The sequence below is a fragment of the Syngnathus acus genome, chromosome 3 (assembly GCF_901709675.1).
Source record: "Syngnathus acus chromosome 3, fSynAcu1.2, whole genome shotgun sequence".
Taxonomy (NCBI): Eukaryota; Metazoa; Chordata; class Actinopteri; order Syngnathiformes; family Syngnathidae; genus Syngnathus; species Syngnathus acus.
Window position 1 is genome coordinate 2,940,882 of NC_051089.1, and position 17,227 is coordinate 2,958,108.

The following is a 17,227-nucleotide window of genomic DNA, read 5'->3' on the forward strand; positions in this document are numbered from 1 at the left end:
GAAGAAAAGAATGACTAGGCATACAGTAAAAGGATTTAGCTGTCATGCGAGTTGAAAGTGAACTTGTTGGGTAATCAAAGTCTTTTCAGTCATTCCCAACCTGCTTGGAAATGCAGAAAAATATTCTAAAAATATAACCAGAAATAGAATAATAATACATGATTTTGTACCCTTTGTTTTATTAAGATAAGATTCAACACATGACACTAAGAATTTCCAGCGAAGCATTTACATACGCCACAGGAGAAGGTAATAATACATAAGAGCCCCTGAATTAAATCATTTAGCAACACAATGCTTTTTTAGTTTGGGTGTACAGTATATGCAAAAACATCAGGACAATACACTTAATCATCATGATGAGTACAACAACATGGCACTAAGTATGTGTTTTTGTTTGTGACAATGTACAAGCATACACACAAGAAAAGGCACTAAAATACATTCCTTCAACGTGTAAAAATGTTTTCCATTCACAAATGACAGAACCCAACAGAAAGAAAGTTTTATATAAATAATAAATTTGATTATCAAACATGTATAACAATCTACTTTGTAGACAAAAGCGATCAGTCCAACACTGCAAAAGTGTCAGCAAAAATGGCCGCAGTCTTTCTGTGGAATGTTCGATTAAAGGTGATGTGGTCAGTTTGCTCTTACGTTCGTTCACATTACATGATGTTGTATTATTTATGTGGTCAAGCTATGCAAGCATTTCTCTGATTACTCAAATGAATACAACTTAAATATTTGAAATATTTTTTAAATGTGTCTCGGTCGTTTGTTATTGACTGACGACGAAAAGAAAGGTTATTGCGATCGTCTGGAATATTTTGGGATTTGTTTTGATGGAAAGCAAGATTTTTGATGTCCGAGATATTTCCCAAACACAACAGGACTACTTGTTTATCTTCTGACGCTCACCTTAAATGACTGGCTGGTTCAGGCACTTAATTCAAGATCCCTTTAAAGGCTGTATCACATAAAAATTAAAAAAAACAACAACGGGTTATAGCAGCTTAAAACATTTCATTTTATATGACAATTTCTTCAATCATCGGTTTTAACTTGAGTGTGTGTACACTATAAATATCGATTGCCTGTGTACTCAGTTGAGGGCGGCATCCTTGTAGGAGCTGGGGAAGGCCGGGCAGGGTTTGTTCCACGACTGTTCGGCGGTCGGCAAGCTGAGGGTACTGGTGCTCTTCAGTTTGTTCTTCAGGCCCCAGCTGAGGAAAGACGACTTCTTGCTGATCTTGCGCGACTTGCCGTTCTTGTCGTCGCCGTCGTAGGCCAGACAGATCATGGAGTACGTTTTGGGGAGATTGCCGCAGAAGGTGGCGCTCTTTGCCGGCTGGGCACACGCAGATGACGGAATTTTTCACTTTCGTATTCTTCAATGAATACATAGAGTGTCGTGTGAAATGGACCTCACCATACTAGGGTTGCCGTCCAACACGCTGACCACTGTGACGTCCACGCCCTTTTCGTCCACGTCTTTCAGCAGCCTCATCACTTCACCCACATCCATCCACTTGCATTCCGCCTCGCCCACGGCCACGATGTAGTCGCCCTCTTTCAGCCCCTCGGCCTGCCACAGACGAGAAGGTCAGACCTCCTGACACGGCAGAGTCAATATTTACACACACAGGTCCGCGTCACCGACTTCGATCAGCAAACGCTGACTTGAACTCAGTCAAAACGCTCACGAAAAGTAAAATTCTCATCAGAAAATGGTGCTAATATTATGCCCAAGTTAAAATCTTATTCCTATTAACAAAACAATGAGATGTGTCAAGCCACTTTTTGAAAATGCCCTAAGAACAATGCAAATCCAACCTGATAATGATGTTTACCTCCTTTAAGTCTGAAGCTCAGGTTTTACATGCTGCCCTAAATCATTGCGCGGGTCATCTACAGTATACGTAAACTCCGGAGAAGGCGGAGGAGTCATTTGGGGGGTTGAAGATTTATTTAAGACGTGTTATTTTAAAGCTGTTCTTGTCCGACGTTAACAGAAGCCAGATGCTCGCCATGAACTCCCATACTTTGAATATCAAATAACGGTCTCCACACTCTATGTTAAATAAGACGGACCAGAATAAAGCTCCTGATTTTAATTGAATTACGAGTCAGTTGGGCTCATTAATAGTCGCTGACTCTAATGAAAATCCGCGCGGGCTGCGAAACAGATTAGCCGTGTTGCATAAAGCCACTCAAACGAGGTTATAAACCGCTTTAGAACCTTAATACTGCTTTCAACTTTATGTATGCCGTCTGTCACTTCTGTTGACTTAGGTCAGTGAACCAAGACGACCAGATCATCTGAGTCTGTGGCGTTTACGTAAACTTGAGTCGGTAAAACGACACGACCGAATCGGAGGAGTCACCGGCGCTTCCACTAACTCGACATGGTGTTTCTGGTGAGTCCGCCAACAAGTCAGTGAACCAATACGACGGAACCTGATCCTGTCACGTTCCCGCTAACTTGAGTCAGTGAACCATTATTTGAGCTTGCGCTCTTTCCACTTGCTTGGGCCAGCGAACAGACAGACCCAACTCATCTAAGTCTGCCCTATTTTTCAGTAAGGCAAGAGATACAACCAAATCAGCAAGTTTCCGCTGAGTCCACCAAAGTCGGTAAACCACAGGTGTCAAATTCAAGGCCCGGGGGCCAGATCCGGCCCGCCACATCATTTTATGTGGCCCGCGAAAGCAAACTCATGTGTCAAGTCAATGTTTCTTGTTAAAATACCAAAATTGTTTTGCCTTTTAATAACAGTGAGATATTGCAATTTTTTTTTTATTATAGTCCTAATTTCAAAATAAATTAGAAAATTGCTGAACTCTTTCGTTGTGTGTATGTGATAATATGCAAATGTCATTAATGGCCCCACAAGGGAAACCATAACTCCGATGTAGCCCGCAACAAAAATGAGTTTGACACCCTTGCAGTAAACCAACACCCGTGAGTCTGTGGTACTTCTGCTAACTCGAGTCTGTGAATCGATAAAACAGAACTATTCTCTGCCTTTTCCATCGAGTCCGATGCGTTTCCTCACCTCACTCAGTAAGTTGATACAGGGGATATCAACATTTGGTTCCCCTCTTTGTTTATAATTAGCAAAACTATATTCACAATTGTCACACACAAGACTTGTCGCATTCTACATTGACCACAAAAATAAGTCAATTAGGACTTTGTACTCACAGCAGCAGGGCAAAGGGGGTCCAGCGAGACAACTTGAACGGGTGCGTCCCCCTTAAGGGTGAAGCCTAGATCTTTGTCCTCTGTGCGCAGGCGCACCTTCCGCGGTGCCGTCCAACGCTGCTTGGCAGAGAACACCGACAGAGGACCCTGAGTGGACACACACACACACATTGGATTCAGTACTTTCCTCTTCAAGATACACTTGCATCTGCTGGGAAAATCTCGACTCGGCTAAATCTTATCAGTCCGTCAGCATATAAAAGGATGATACGCTTTCTGGATTCAAATTGGTCAAACAAAGGCTGGAACAGACTAAACTAAAATGTTAAATTCCATAAACAGGAACACACAATGTGAGGTCCCGACAAAAGGCAACTAGTTCAAACGGCTAAAAAAATAAAAACATACGAATAAACTTCCAGCCTTTGTGTATTTTTATACTTGGTGGAAGTTTTCTATTAATGGTTTCGTCTTTGGTACATGCCAACGTCACCACCACCAAGTTTAGCAGAAATCACTCAAGTCATCAAAACAAAACCATTCCGATTAGGTCTGTGGGGGAGGTGAAATGTTATTATGATAAAAAAAAGCCACCACAAGAGTGAACTACTGCTAATAGTGGGACACAAAGTACACATCGTGTTCCAAGCACCATTTTCCGCCATTAGTGTTAGTGTTCAGTAATTTGGATGATAACAAAATGTACATATACCCATAAAATATACACACATTTTAACCCCCCAAAATTGTGAGTAGTAGATTAGTAACCCACATACCAGCCTCTGGAAAAAGTCGCTGACTTTCACCTTTAAGGCGGAGGGAACCTCCATTTCTGCGTGTTGCTCGGTTTTTGCTAGATTTAAAAAAGGAAATAAATAATTACACACTGACATTTTAACTGTTCTAACTACTACTGTGAGCAGTTGTGCACACTTTCATGTCAAATAAAATAATAAAAGTTAGCTTAGAGAGCACTCACAGATAATATCGGGCGCTTCCAGGTAGTCTGTGAACTCCTCGTCCGTCTTGTTGTCACTGGCTTTGTGCAGCGAGCGCTGGTGGCTGGCCTTCAAGATGTCCTGCAGCACCTCCAGCTTGTTGAGGTGATGACACAAGCAGTAGATCCTGAGTGCCTCTTCATGGCCCGCGATGGCACGACGGATGTGGGCTCTTCCTGTTTTGGGCAGGAAATGGCCGCTTAAATTATGAATGCTGCTCATTTATTAGCACATTTATGAGATGCTTGATGGTCAACTTACCAACTCGCTCACGCTCAGTTGTCTTCTTCAGAATGTCCAGAGGAGAACAACCGTCTGGAAGGTGATCATACACTTGGGACAAGTTCTTTTCTTGCTGGTCTTCATCGTCACTCGGACCCACTGGACACACACAGAACACACACACACTTTTTGATTATGCAGTACAGCAGTTGGCCAGTTTTTCGGTCCGAGCAAAAGCTCGTTTACATTTTACATTACAACATGGGTCACTAACGTGGAGCCCTGTAGTCGCGCAGATATGAGATCCATTCACTCTTGTGCGCAGGAATCCCATAATGAGCAGCCCCCCCCCGCCCAACCAGTTCACTACTCAGAAAACACATCCCATTCATAACACAAAGTACTCTTGGTCCCCCACACTTAATCTCACAGCATGCTAAAGTCATTAGCGACGAAAAGATGTCATCGTAATCACAAAAGAAACAGGCTTCCTTCTCTCCTCTTGGGACTTTTCTTTTTCCCTGCCAGCTCTCGGCAATTCTTGGAAAACAAGACTCTTAACTAACCACAGTGTGTGAGCGTGCGTGTGTGCGCCTCTAAATAGCCCTTATGTAACAGCATTGGGGCCTGAAGTGAGTCGAGTTGAATAAAGTGATTTCATCCACTAGCGGCATTTATTCACATCTCAACTCGACACAATTCATTCAGAACTATGGGAACACCACCCGAAATAAATAAAGTGGCCGGGGAGCACATGCAAACTTCAGCTCCATGAGTCATGGGAGAAAAAGAAAAAAAAAGTAGATAGTTGACATATTTTGGATCGAAGAGATAAACAAAACCAGCTCTTTATCTATAACCACACTATCAGATTTGTCTCCTAAAAGTCAAGGCACATATTTCACATGAGAAGATTTTCACGGCACAGCGCCAAACAACAGCGATGCTCATTATTGAATGTATTTATGTATGCGGGTCAATACAAACATGTTTGCTAGTCGGACTTTGCTTGCTCGAACCAAACAAGTCCCCGGACATAAAAATACTGGTGTGGTAAACTTGAAATCTGATTGGTTTAAGGCTGATGAATGATTATTTTAATAAATCAATTAATCTGGCTGTGTCCATTTTTGTGGTAGCTCTTAAGAATAAACTGCAAACTTACTGTGATGGTCCAGCAGGGCAGAGGCCACAAAGTAGTGCGCCATGGAGCGGTAGTGGTTAGTCTTCACTTGAGACATAGTGGACCAGAAAAAGGGCACGTTGTCTTTCACCGGTGTCTGGATCATGGACTGGTGGACTTGGTCGTAGACTTCCGACACTTTGGCCGCCTCCTGCGCCATCCTAAGCAGGGTCGGAACCTCGTTGCGGACGCCCGGCAGGGCGAGTTGCTCGAAGAGACACTCGTGCGCCTGCGCTAGCATCATGCGGATGAGCATGGCTAGCATAGCGGGACTCATGTCGTAGCTAGGTGTGTGTGTAAACGTCTCCTTAAGGTAGTTCAGGACGCCTGAAAGAAGAGCAATGCAAAATGTTGATCTTTCTTCAATAAAGGCCGACAACTGGTCTGAGGTTAGTGGTTGTTAAATCACATTCATTACGAGAGTCCCTAAATTAGTAAGTGGTCGAGCTCACTTGAGTCAATTGAGTCAGTGTTGTTGAGTCCAGACAGTGGACTAACACGCCAGAAATTTAACTGCGCTAACTCAACTCACCTACGAGTCCTCAAGTTTGAGTTAGTTTACCGATGTAACCTACCGGTAACCTTCTGAGTCATTGATTCGAGTCAGTTTGGTACCTCCAGGCAGTGAATCAACACAACCGACACAACTGTTGAAATAATCTTCATACCTGCTGCTTTCTGGAAGGCCGAAATGGCCTCCCTCAGACCGGCCGATGTCTGCCGGTCGCCGCGAGTGCCAATCTGGGAGTAGAGGGCAGCCATGTTGAAAAGGATGCTGGCCTTCTCCAGCGACAAGTTCTGCTGGCACACCGGGACGCCCGTGAAGGAGTCGTACCTGAGACCAAAAGACGAGAAAGATGGTATTGTCCTCTCGCCAAAAAAAACAATGGAGATCAGCTTATTAGATCGTACCAAGTGAAGAATATGCTACTGTGATGCGTAGGTGAGAAGAATCGACTCTCCACCAGCGGAAGATGGTTGAAGTACTTTGCCAGCAGCTCCACGCCAGCCTCGCTGCGACTTGGTGTCCTGCACGACTGGGAGCCGAAACAGAATCAAGAGATGAGTAAGCAATAAATGTTTGATTATTTGGGACATAGCGTAGGTAATAATGCAGTGACTCATCATGCCATTAGTCTTTGGAGATTCCTATGAGCGATTTGTTACCGCAAAGAAGAAGAGTAATTGTGCTTGCAGGGAATGTAGGTGTGTCAGAGTTAATGACGTAAAATGCGGCGCAGTAGATACTATAGATTCAAACGAAGGTGTGGTTCAGTGGAAACGTAAAGTCAAAGTTGCGTTTGGGGAAGGGCTAATTTTGTGGAGACGGGTTATTGGAGATTTGTTTTCACAAAGAGACATTTGCCACCACACACTGACGGAAAACGACAATTTAGGTTTAGCATTAGCCTCCTGTATGGCGTTTAATTGACTCCAACTGACAAAATCTCTAGGAGTGGTTGGTCTTTGATAGACCCCTGGAAATGGAAATGAGCTCAAATGTCAGCTAGAAAACAAAATGGCAGATTTCAGCTTTGTGTTCGTGAGATTTCTTTTGTGTGTCTATACACGGTAGACATGCCGATATTGCTGCTATGACAAACTGGCTACACTGGTCTCACGTTTCAATTCTGGGAAATACTTCCCCAGCTTATTTTCAGAGCAGTGAGCCTTGAGGTACCAATAAACTTAACCACCACGTTACGTTCACACACAATGTGACGAAAAGAAAATTTGTGGCATTATGTAGCCTCGGAAAATTTCAAAATCATGGGGGGGCGGTGCCATTTGTGTTTGTTTACCTGCCGCAGGTCCATCAGGTCCGCGAGTTCGTCTTCGTAATCTGCTCCATCTTCATTGTAATGCGAAGCAATGTAGCCCTGAAAACACCAAACAAATATCACCAAATGCCCGAGTGTCGCTTTGTCTTTAAAAACTTGATCGCTTGTTCTCGTATTTGCACATTCCATAACAAACAATGAATGCGAAATCGGCATTAAAATTAAATGTGTGGTCGAGTCTTGTTTTGTTCTTTTGGGAGTAAAATATTTAACAGAGTAGGAGAAGAACAGATCTAAACTACGCTAAGCTACAATGCTAAATTACTACGTAAGGTCATTGAGTGTATCGTACCTTAAAGGGTGCGAAGTCAACTTCTTTCGTTTCCTTGAGACCCAGTGCAATGAGCGGGATGTTGGCAGTTTCCCTGGAGAGAAAAACAAGAAAGACAAATACAGATAAGGTTTTAGAATAACATCACACAAAAGTCACCTTAGTGAATAATAATCAGCTATTTAAGCTAGTAGCCTATGTTTGAATCTGTCTTATTTAAATCGGAAAAAAAGCAAAAATATTAAAGATGAGCGAGTAACGCTAACAAACAATGAAAGGACATGATGCACACCTAAAATGAATTACAGAACAAGAAACACTATTTAAATGTGTATTTAAGAAGTTGCGAGTGCTCCTTGTTATCATTTTTATTGAAAGAATATGTGAAAGTTTGTATTTTCATCCAATCGTGAGCGCAGACGGACACGTGGATTAGGCAGATGGTGTCGCTACACAAACACAGCAGGTGTTTTGGATTTTAAAAGTCAACGGAGGCCCTTTAGTGTTACACAAAGTCTGTTAATGAAACTTCCTGCGATGTTTTTCCTTCATTTGTACTCTTGTAACACAAAACAGGCGCCCATAAAGCACCGCGTTGATGTGCTGTGCTTAGAGGAAGTTGATGACAGACAGAACACAGGTTGAGCTTGATATGGAGGTGGCCGATATGCAAACTTGACAAAAAGCTGATTCTGCTTCTTCCTGGCAAACAAGCGAGAGAGGATCGTGTTCCAGTTTCTGCTGACTCTTGTGAATTTCAGACACTTTCCTCTATTACGAGGATGAGCTCACCATTTTCTGGTTTGGCCGAAGCTTCTCAACCAAAGGCGCTCTGAAAAACCTTTAAACGTGTACACGCACATGCTCGGATGCATGCACAGCGCCCTCTCACTATTCACTCAAGTGTTCAAGACACGGAAGAGAACCTGAAGGATCTTGTTTACATCTCAAAGTCCACCAGTGCTCAGTCACAAGAGCTTTTGTTTATTTTCCCGTGCTGCGTGTGACACAGTGATTCGAGCACACAGGTGAGTTGACGGTAAAATCCGGTCAGAGTGAGATGCAGGCGCAGGTACAGCGAGAGCTATTCATGCGGACTCTCTGGGAAAAAAAACCCGAAAAGGATTTGTTTTTGTTTCCCCTCAGAGTACTGCGCTTGGATTTCAGCTCCCAGCGTTCCCATGCGCTCTTCGTTTTAAAAAGCCATCTATTGTAGATCGGTACGATGACGCTAACACTGACAGAAGGGGGCGGGTTCACAGAATTGATCAAATGGAGGACAAGTACGGTGTTTTGAAGACACCGAATTTTTAATTGGGGATCTAATTTCCCATAAAGTGAAACATCCTTAAAATTTATTTACAAACGGTGGTTGTATGTATATAAAAAAAGAATCAGAGAGACAGAATTCTCCATTTAGAATTTTGTTTTTTCACTATTTTTTCAGCTCCTCGTTGTGTCTCCACTTATGGCCCACTTGAAACCTCTTGGAACCATCTGTCCACAAACACAGTTGAATGCATGCAGCTTTATTGAAATGCACCCATGAAGCACATCAATTTCTTTGTAACATTATAGAATTGATTTCAAAGTGTTCCTTGAGGAATCACACGCATACACACACACACTTGCACAATCAACACTTCACCCATGACAACCAATCACAACAAACCTAAGATTGTTGTGCTCTATAGTAACCACGGCAACCATGCAGAGGGTCATTAAATCGAAATTGGGCAGCGACTTGATGGGTTCTTCATTTTTCCTCTTTATTGTCACACGGGTCCACTGATGACTTTATAAACCGACTTGGCCTCCTCACAACAAGCCCTCATTAGTCTTTTATTTTTGGGCCAGGCCTCAGTTTTATACGTCTGTCGATGTGTGTCAGATAGACCATCGACCTCACAACTCAAGAATCCGCAAAACCACATTGTCTCCCATTGGTTTATTAAGTTGATACTTTTACCAGCTGGGTGACAGCTAAATGGCTTTCCGGCCATTGGAAATAATGGAAACAGAATCCACAGTGTTTCCGGTGAGTCTGCTAAGTCGAGTCAATGAACCAATGCAGTTGAATCAATCGAGCGGAATTTGGAGTTTCTTTTTACTGTCTGGTGGGTTTGAAGATAGAGACAAGTGTTGAAAGCACTGACTGCTTGGTATCCCTACAGTTTGCAGCTTCTATGCAAATACATCTAGCTGCCTACATCTTAAATTATTGCATGTCTGTGAACGCACACACCAAAGTACGAGTCTGCTAAACTGAAGTCCATGAGCCATTTCCGGCGAATCCGCTTGAATGAGTCAATGAATCGATGTAACCAAATGATTAAGGTCTGTTCCGTTTTTGGTCATTTTGACAACTTGAGTCAATGAACAGATAAAGCTGAATCATCAGAACTTGCCGTGATTCCACTGAAATCAATCAAAGAAGTTCTATAATTGGATCATTGTTTCATTTAGAATGCTAATTTCAGTCAATGACTCGATATGACTCAACGTGTTTGGGGTGAATTTGCTAAATGGGGAACTACGTATTGTTTGTGTGGATGTAAGTTGCTTCACGATACGTGTAGAGCTACAAACAAAAACGATATAGTCGCAGTGACTGACTGACGACCCCGTGCATCAGGCTACGGGCTGCGGCGCACAGGCGCGTTTAAATGACCACAGGGGGCAGCGCTAGCCTGCCATTACCGACCAATAATGACCGGTCCTCACCACAAGCTGCAGCAGATGTTTTTCCCTAATGCGTCTTTGAAAAACAGCCAATCTAACCACCGCCTGCGCATACGTCGTGACGGAAAAGATGGCCGCCACCACCCGTACTCACTGGCTGCTCTGGTAGACCTCCACGGAGCTGTTGAGTCCTTCCAGCTGGCCCATGAGGAGCTGCAGGTTGGAGTTGACGTAGCTCAGCTCCAGCAAGACCATCTCCTTCACCTTGTTGTTGGACGTCGCCCTGCACACACACAAACTTTGTTATTATTATACGTATGATGTTATGCCACCAGACCACACGCCTGCGTCATGCTAGCTAGCTTAAAGTCAGCTGTCAATTTAGCTCGATGTTTGCCGTTATGCTACCAGACCACACGCCTGCGTCATGCTAGCTAGCTTAAAGTCAGCAGTTAATTTAGCCCGATTTTTGCTATTATGCTACCAGACCACACGCCTGTGTCATGCTAGCTAGCTTAAAGTCAGCTATCAATTTAGCCCGACTTTTAATCGTGCTTCAATAAAACATGGAAGGTCCCCAAATCGCTATTTTCTTTGCAGAATAAGTTTTAAATATGAAAGTTTTTAGGAAATCATTGTTTGTAGTAGTTGTATATTGAAAGTTTAAACTACTCGTAAAAGGAAGGCTCGCATTGCCATTATCTGTCGTATTTCGTAAAAGGACGGCATGTCACTTTGCAGTCAATCAAAGCCTGTTGTCACTTGGCTCACCCTCTAATTAGAGATGGCGCCATGTTTAAGAATGAAGCCAGTGAAACCACAGTTTCAACACAACGTTGCAGCGACTATGGCGTCCGGCTGAGAACAAACATTCGTCACTCAACGGTCAGTAAACTGTTTTAACTTGACGGCTCCCTTAAAACTTGCAACAAGTTTGAAAACAGAGTAAAAAATCCCCACGAAACACAAACAAAGCCAGTGTGAGAATTCGCAAATTGTCAAACCTAAATATAACACACGCCATAAAATGACCGATACTTGCTGGCCAACCCAAACCATAATACCGACTGCAGAGACATTACACAAGACCTTTTTTTTTCTTTTCCTTAGACAAGATAACAAAGACAAACTGGTCGGACCAGACGGATTTCACCTGCTGCTGATAGACACGTAGGCACACAAGGAAATTGCAAAGAAAGGTTGCATTAAAAACATCAACATTATGTTGTATGTTTTACCAAAAACTTCACTTAACAGTGCATACAACTATGTGGAACAAAAAAAGATTTGCTCCTCAGCAGGGCACACTATGTGAAGCACTGCAGGAATGCCAGACAGGAAGGTTGAAGTGCACGAGCACACACACACACTACATATACACACTCTTGAAATAGATTGTATAGATTGGTCCATCAGTTATCTCTTTTTAAACTTGCAGCTTCAAAATCTTGAAGGCTGAAGCCTAATAATATCATGACTAATAATTTAATAATTCCTTAATCTGCTCTATTCAGCTCAGGTAATAAAGGCAGAAGATGTCTGCAGGAGTGCTGGGTTTGGTGGGCAAATTGCTTTCCCTTCTACAGTGGCTTCTTTGTTTTGTACTCGGCTCGCTATTGTTCAGGATTGTTACTACCTGGAATCCTACACTGACTCACCTTTGTGTTTTTTTTTTTAATCAGTGCTGACTTATAAAGGCAGAATCGGAGCCATAGATGAGTGACAGCGTGCCAATGTGTTGACGTGAAGCGACTCGAATGCCCGCGAGGTAGCGGTTTCGTTTTCTTACTTGAGAAGATTCTCGGCTCCTGCTCTCATCCTCATCTCCTTGATGATCTGCTGGTTGAGACTGGCTCGCTTGTTCTGCAGCTTGCTTCGTCCGGTCTGGGCAAACGGGTTGCAACCCTGGTGGACGACAAAGAAAAATACAAACTTCAGTTGACTCTTAATATGTTTTTTTCGAACATTTTACTCATCTTATTTGAGCTTCATGATAAAACACAGAAAAAAAACCCACAGCTGCTGCACAAAAAGTGCGTTTCCTGTTGTATTTCAAGGGTTTCCGCTCAACCACCTGCGACATCCTTCCTGCGTTTCAAGGCTGGAAGTCAGATGGTTGCCGCCCATTACACCCAGAGCAACACACTCACATCCTGAGAAGAACCTTCAATGCCGATACAACTCTTACTGGAATGACGTCACGGCCTTATCAAGACTCTGTGTGTGTGTGTGAGAGTAAGGAGTGGTCAGTAAACACCATTATGTTCCATTTCTCCACAGCTAGAAACCACATTCCGAGATGATGATCCCAGCAGGAACTAGCAACGTCATGTAGAATTGGAGAAAATAAATCCTGTGCATTTTTCTCTTGGAACGCCGAGGCGTCACTGAAATAAATGAACCGAGGACGATACCACAGCCTCGCATACCTACTTGGAATTATCATGCCAAGTATGTAAGCTGGTGAGGGACACCCATTGGTCCACACAAAGATGAAGGACCAGCCCTGCATTTCTCCCAAACAATTAGGGCGCAACACAACGAGCCCAGTGAGCGGTGAATCATTCAGGGCTTCATACTGAACTCATTATCAAAGTGTTTCCTGCACTAGTGAGTCGTTCTGTCTTTTCATAATTAAGTTTTTGGACCCAGGGACCGCTTTCCCTTCAGCCCCCACCCCATCAACGCAATCATAATATTGACAGAAACTAAACATAACTACCATGTGTACGCCAGCGATGGAGCTAAAGTCTACACACCCCTGTGAATGCCAAGTTTTTCTGATGTTAAAAAAAAAATGAAAATGAAACGTCACCTCTTATAGTCCAGGAGCCACAGTTTGAAAACCACTGCACTAAGGCCTTAATTCTACAACCGTTTTGACACCTTGTTTACATTTCCCACAAGAATTAGTAGGGGGAAAAAAGATGCATGTGTTGCATTGGGCCGGCCCGGCGGGACACGTGTTGTCAATTTGAGGTTCTGGCTGCCGGGCGGCATCGGGCCAGCTGCTGTGACGTCAGCGGGAGGAGAAAGCTGACGATTTGGCTTTCTCTCCGTGCCATCTTTCCGAGATGAACCGCAGTAGCTCCCTGCAGGCAAAAGCCAAAGCCAGCACAAAGCTTGTAAATCATTCAGAACGCGCGCGAGCAAAGGCCCAATGGGTTGGGTTTAAAATTTGATCAGAAATCTTTCCAAAGCTGTTTTTTTTCAACACACGACTTTGGAGTCTTACAGCAAACATGAAGCACGTTTTACGTAGCCCAAGCTATGTCTGCACGCTGTCCTTGACGTTAAAATAAAATCTCAAAGAAAGAAATGTATCGACAGTCGTCGTGATATCTGTGTTTTTTGTTTTATTTTTCTTCATTTTTTAAATTTTTATTTAATTACCGGTAGTCACATTCCTATCATTATATTTTGTATAAATGTAAAAAAGTTATTTAGATTTAAAAAAAATTATTATAAATAAATATCTTACAGTATATTTTATATAATTATTTGTGTTTAATACTGAATTTATTTATGATAATTCAATATCATCCATCCATGATTAGGAATTCTCCATATTATGCAATTCTAGATAATGAGAAGGGATTATTAGTGTGAATGCTGCTCTCCCAGCATTCACACAGTGTGTGTGTGTGTGTGTGTGTGTGTGTGTGTGTGTGTGTGTGTGTGTGTGTGTGTGTGTGTGTGTGTGTGTGTGTGTGTGTGCATTCTTATAAAGGAGGCGGCAGTGGTGCCAGGCTGCGCTCTCTCGCAGACACAGGAAGTGCCGTGAGAGCCTCAATCCAGACGGCGTTCCGAAGGGGATTGACAGACACAAAAGGGGAATGCTGGGATAGAGTGAGCCTGTCACAACATTCGCATGGCAACTCTGGGAAAACAGCAAAGACTCAGAAAATGTCAAAGCAACCCTGTATCGGCCCCAGATGTTTTAGTTTTGCACACCACTACACTGAGCTGGAATTTTAAAAAAAAATCTGTATCATCATCTCCGATACACACCCTGTATCGACTCTGTATTTGGTATCGAACAGACACTATGACAAAGCGTCCATGACAACACAACACGGGCCATCCTTAAGATAACACAACGTCACGTCTGTTTAGCTCATCCTGTTATCCACAGCAGCACCTTGCTGCCTTTTTGTGTTATCAAAGTTCAACAGTTACAGCTCTCCAAAATATGAACAATAGCCCCAATAAAGGCTTTTATTTGGAAATCCAAAACGTGCTTTGTATTGGATGTCATTAGATTGTGCAGGAAGGCATGCCTAATGCAGTGTCCAATGTGTGTGTATGTGTGAGTCATGAGTTTCTTGCGTAATCATGTGATAATAAGGGTGGACACCAAGGAGGCGATTGAGTCATTCAAGCAAAAGCCAAAAATAGTATTTTACAAAGGGGAGACCGTTCCGAATTAATTGAAACGATTAGCAATGGAGAATATTGTCTTAACCGCCAAATTTATTTATTAGCAAATGAAAAATTAGGTGCTGAGTTTTCCACAAGCATCCTGTATATTATGAAAACACTTGCTTTTAATTTAAAAAAAACTTTAATAGCAGTTTCTTAGATTATTTCTTTTCTTTTTGAATTGCACAGCGGGCCGGAATAAAAACTGTGGCAGGCCCCCACACCATAAATTGCCCATCCTTATTTTCCAGTGTTTACTGTGTATTATACAGGACATCATATAGTCATCAAGAATCATCTCCACCGAGCTTTAAATGGAATTTCCATCCACTTGCAGTTTCCTGCCATCATGTATCTTATCAGCAAGCAGTGCAGCCCACCCATTCCCCACAGCCATTCTATTCTTGAAGCAGTGCAACGCACACACGCACACCTGAAGCTGACACTACATGGAATTCCCATGATGCATTCAAATGATCTTAGTGCTATTTGCTACTAGTTTTTAACATTTTACTTTAAACAAATAGTAGATCTAGCTGGATTTTACATTCTGCTCAAAACAGGTCTAGTTTGGACAATTCTTCTCGGCTTGAACGAGAACCGGACGATGACGGTCCCTGAACGCACCGCGTCTCTCAAGCCCTGCAGCGAACGTTTCAGTAAACATTTAGCTTTTTAAATCGGAAAGTAATCTGTTGCAGGGAAAACCGATTTAAACCGACGAAAGCAGCGTGTGAGGGGACACGTTTCGCATTTTCGTGGATAAAAAGGGGGGGGGGGGGGGGGGGGAACGCCAAGAGTGAGAAAACTCACCTTTCTGAAGTACTTGCCGTCTCCTCGACTTTCCTTGAGGCCGTTGGGTAAAAGCGCGTCCGTCATGTTGGAAAAAGGCCAATCGATTTGGTATAAATGTGAATTAAGAGCAAGCTTATGCTGCTTTGTCGACAGGTGAGTCTCCGCTCACCTCCAAACAAGTGCTGTGAGAAACTCGCCTCTCAAAAATACACGCAGTCTTTTGCTTGTGTAAGCCCCGCCCATTGGTGACGACAGCGCTTATATGACGTCGACCCACACCTTTCTTAAAAGGTTTTGGCATTCTGATAGGCAACTGATGACCCAAAATGGGAACCGGGCGTATGGAGCATACCGGAGCCAATAAATTTCGCGACGGGCAGGAAGGCACAGCATCTCATCGCAAACTAGGTCAAGTCAATTGGCAGCCAGAGTAAAAAAAAATAAAAATAAAAAAACTGTACTGTACTTTAGTTCCCGTTTCTATGACAAGGGTTATTATTTATCCATGAAAATCTACAACACAAATAATTTTGCAAATTTAAATCCCGCTTCAAAGCGTTTGAATTAACACATGGCTTAAAAGTCACTTTTGAGTCATTTCTGTCTAATTCCTGACCTCGTGAAAAGTTCACTTGGGCACTTTCAAGTTGAACAGGTTTCTTGTTTTTTCCACACAAGTTTTGCGCACTAGGATTATACAAAAGACATTTTCCCCACTAAAATTAAGCAAACAAATGATGCACTAACCCAGATTTACCGCTAGAGGACGGTAGAGAGTCACGGTTTACCAACCAGGTGAGCAAAAGCAATGATGCAATTCTGAGCGAGCGTGTACTCATAGAAGCCTCCATGCTGTCAAGAAATATTTGACATTTTTGCGTTTTTTTAAAATTATAATTATTGTGATCTTTACATGTACACATTCAACATAAATAATTAAGTTAAAACACCAGACAGTCTGATGATTCACGATTGTAAGATAATTCCATCTAACTTTTCTTCATTAAAAAAAAATCTCACCATTAATATTTGCTCATTCTAAATTGATTCCGGCTGACAATATATCTCGTGTGACCTAAATGACGCTCATATTTAAAAGAAAAGTTATTTTCAATTTGCATAATTCATTGCATAATGATATACTGTAAATACATATTCATAAAGTAAATTACCGATTTACATAGTTTGCCAAGGCTTTCAGTCGCCGTGTGTGATCTGAATATGTGCAAATATAGTTGCATAGGCATTTACTGTGTCTTAGAAGTCATTTGAGTTCGTGGCATATCTTTTTTTTTTACCCAATTACTGTTGAGTTATAATGCTGACCGATACTGCTAACCTTGGAGTATTGTTTCGTTTCGTTTCGTTTCGTTTCATTTATTGGATTAATTTCAAGAAAAAAAATATTTCTGTCCTTATGTAATTATTTGAGGGTGTAAATGTTTAAACAGCTAGGCTGCGGATATACAAAGCCCTTGCGTCAAGTACTTTAAAATGTCAATTGGGTTTGTCACTATTTAATTTTTGACTTTACTCTGCATGAGCGATGGAAAACGGATGCATGGACTTTGTTAATTGTACTTTTCTCAGGTACTCCCCTAT

General features: G+C 42.4%; 1 protein-coding gene across 2 annotated transcripts; it reads right to left on the reverse strand.

Annotated features, from left to right (window-relative positions):
- Positions 1-159: 159 nt before the first annotated feature.
- On the reverse strand, positions 160-15,837 carry rhpn2 (rhophilin, Rho GTPase binding protein 2). Of its 2 annotated transcripts, none has more exons than XM_037246562.1 (14): positions 15,644-15,837; positions 12,198-12,313; positions 10,563-10,691; positions 7,748-7,820; positions 7,417-7,494; positions 6,527-6,651; positions 6,283-6,449; positions 5,597-5,941; positions 4,471-4,590; positions 4,191-4,385; positions 4,018-4,064; positions 3,212-3,358; positions 1,436-1,591; positions 160-1,354 (listed from the first exon to the last, which is right to left on the reverse strand). In XM_037246562.1, the coding sequence occupies exons 1-14, from the start codon at positions 15,707-15,709 to the stop codon at positions 1,109-1,111; spliced, it is 2,010 nt and encodes a 669-aa protein (XP_037102457.1). In that variant the 5' UTR covers positions 15,710-15,837; the 3' UTR covers positions 160-1,108. The 2 variants fall into 2 exon arrangements, with proteins under 2 accessions (XP_037102457.1, XP_037102456.1); XM_037246561.1 differs by having other exon boundaries at positions 3,988-4,064.
- Positions 15,838-17,227: the final 1,390 nt, after the last annotated feature.

Coding starts and splice junctions, on each gene's coding strand:
- rhpn2 (XM_037246561.1), bottom strand. CDS start 15,709: ATGACGGACGCGCTTTTACCCAACGGCCTCAAGGAAAGTCGAGGAGAC. Junction 7,821..10,562: donor GAGGTCTACCAGAGCAGCCA/GTGAGTACGGGT, acceptor TTTTCTCTCCAG/GGAAACTGCCAACATCCCGC. Junction 3,359..3,987: donor GCGACTTTTTCCAGAGGCTG/GTATGTGGGTTA, acceptor GTGTCCACTCAG/GGTCCTCTGTCGGTGTTCTC.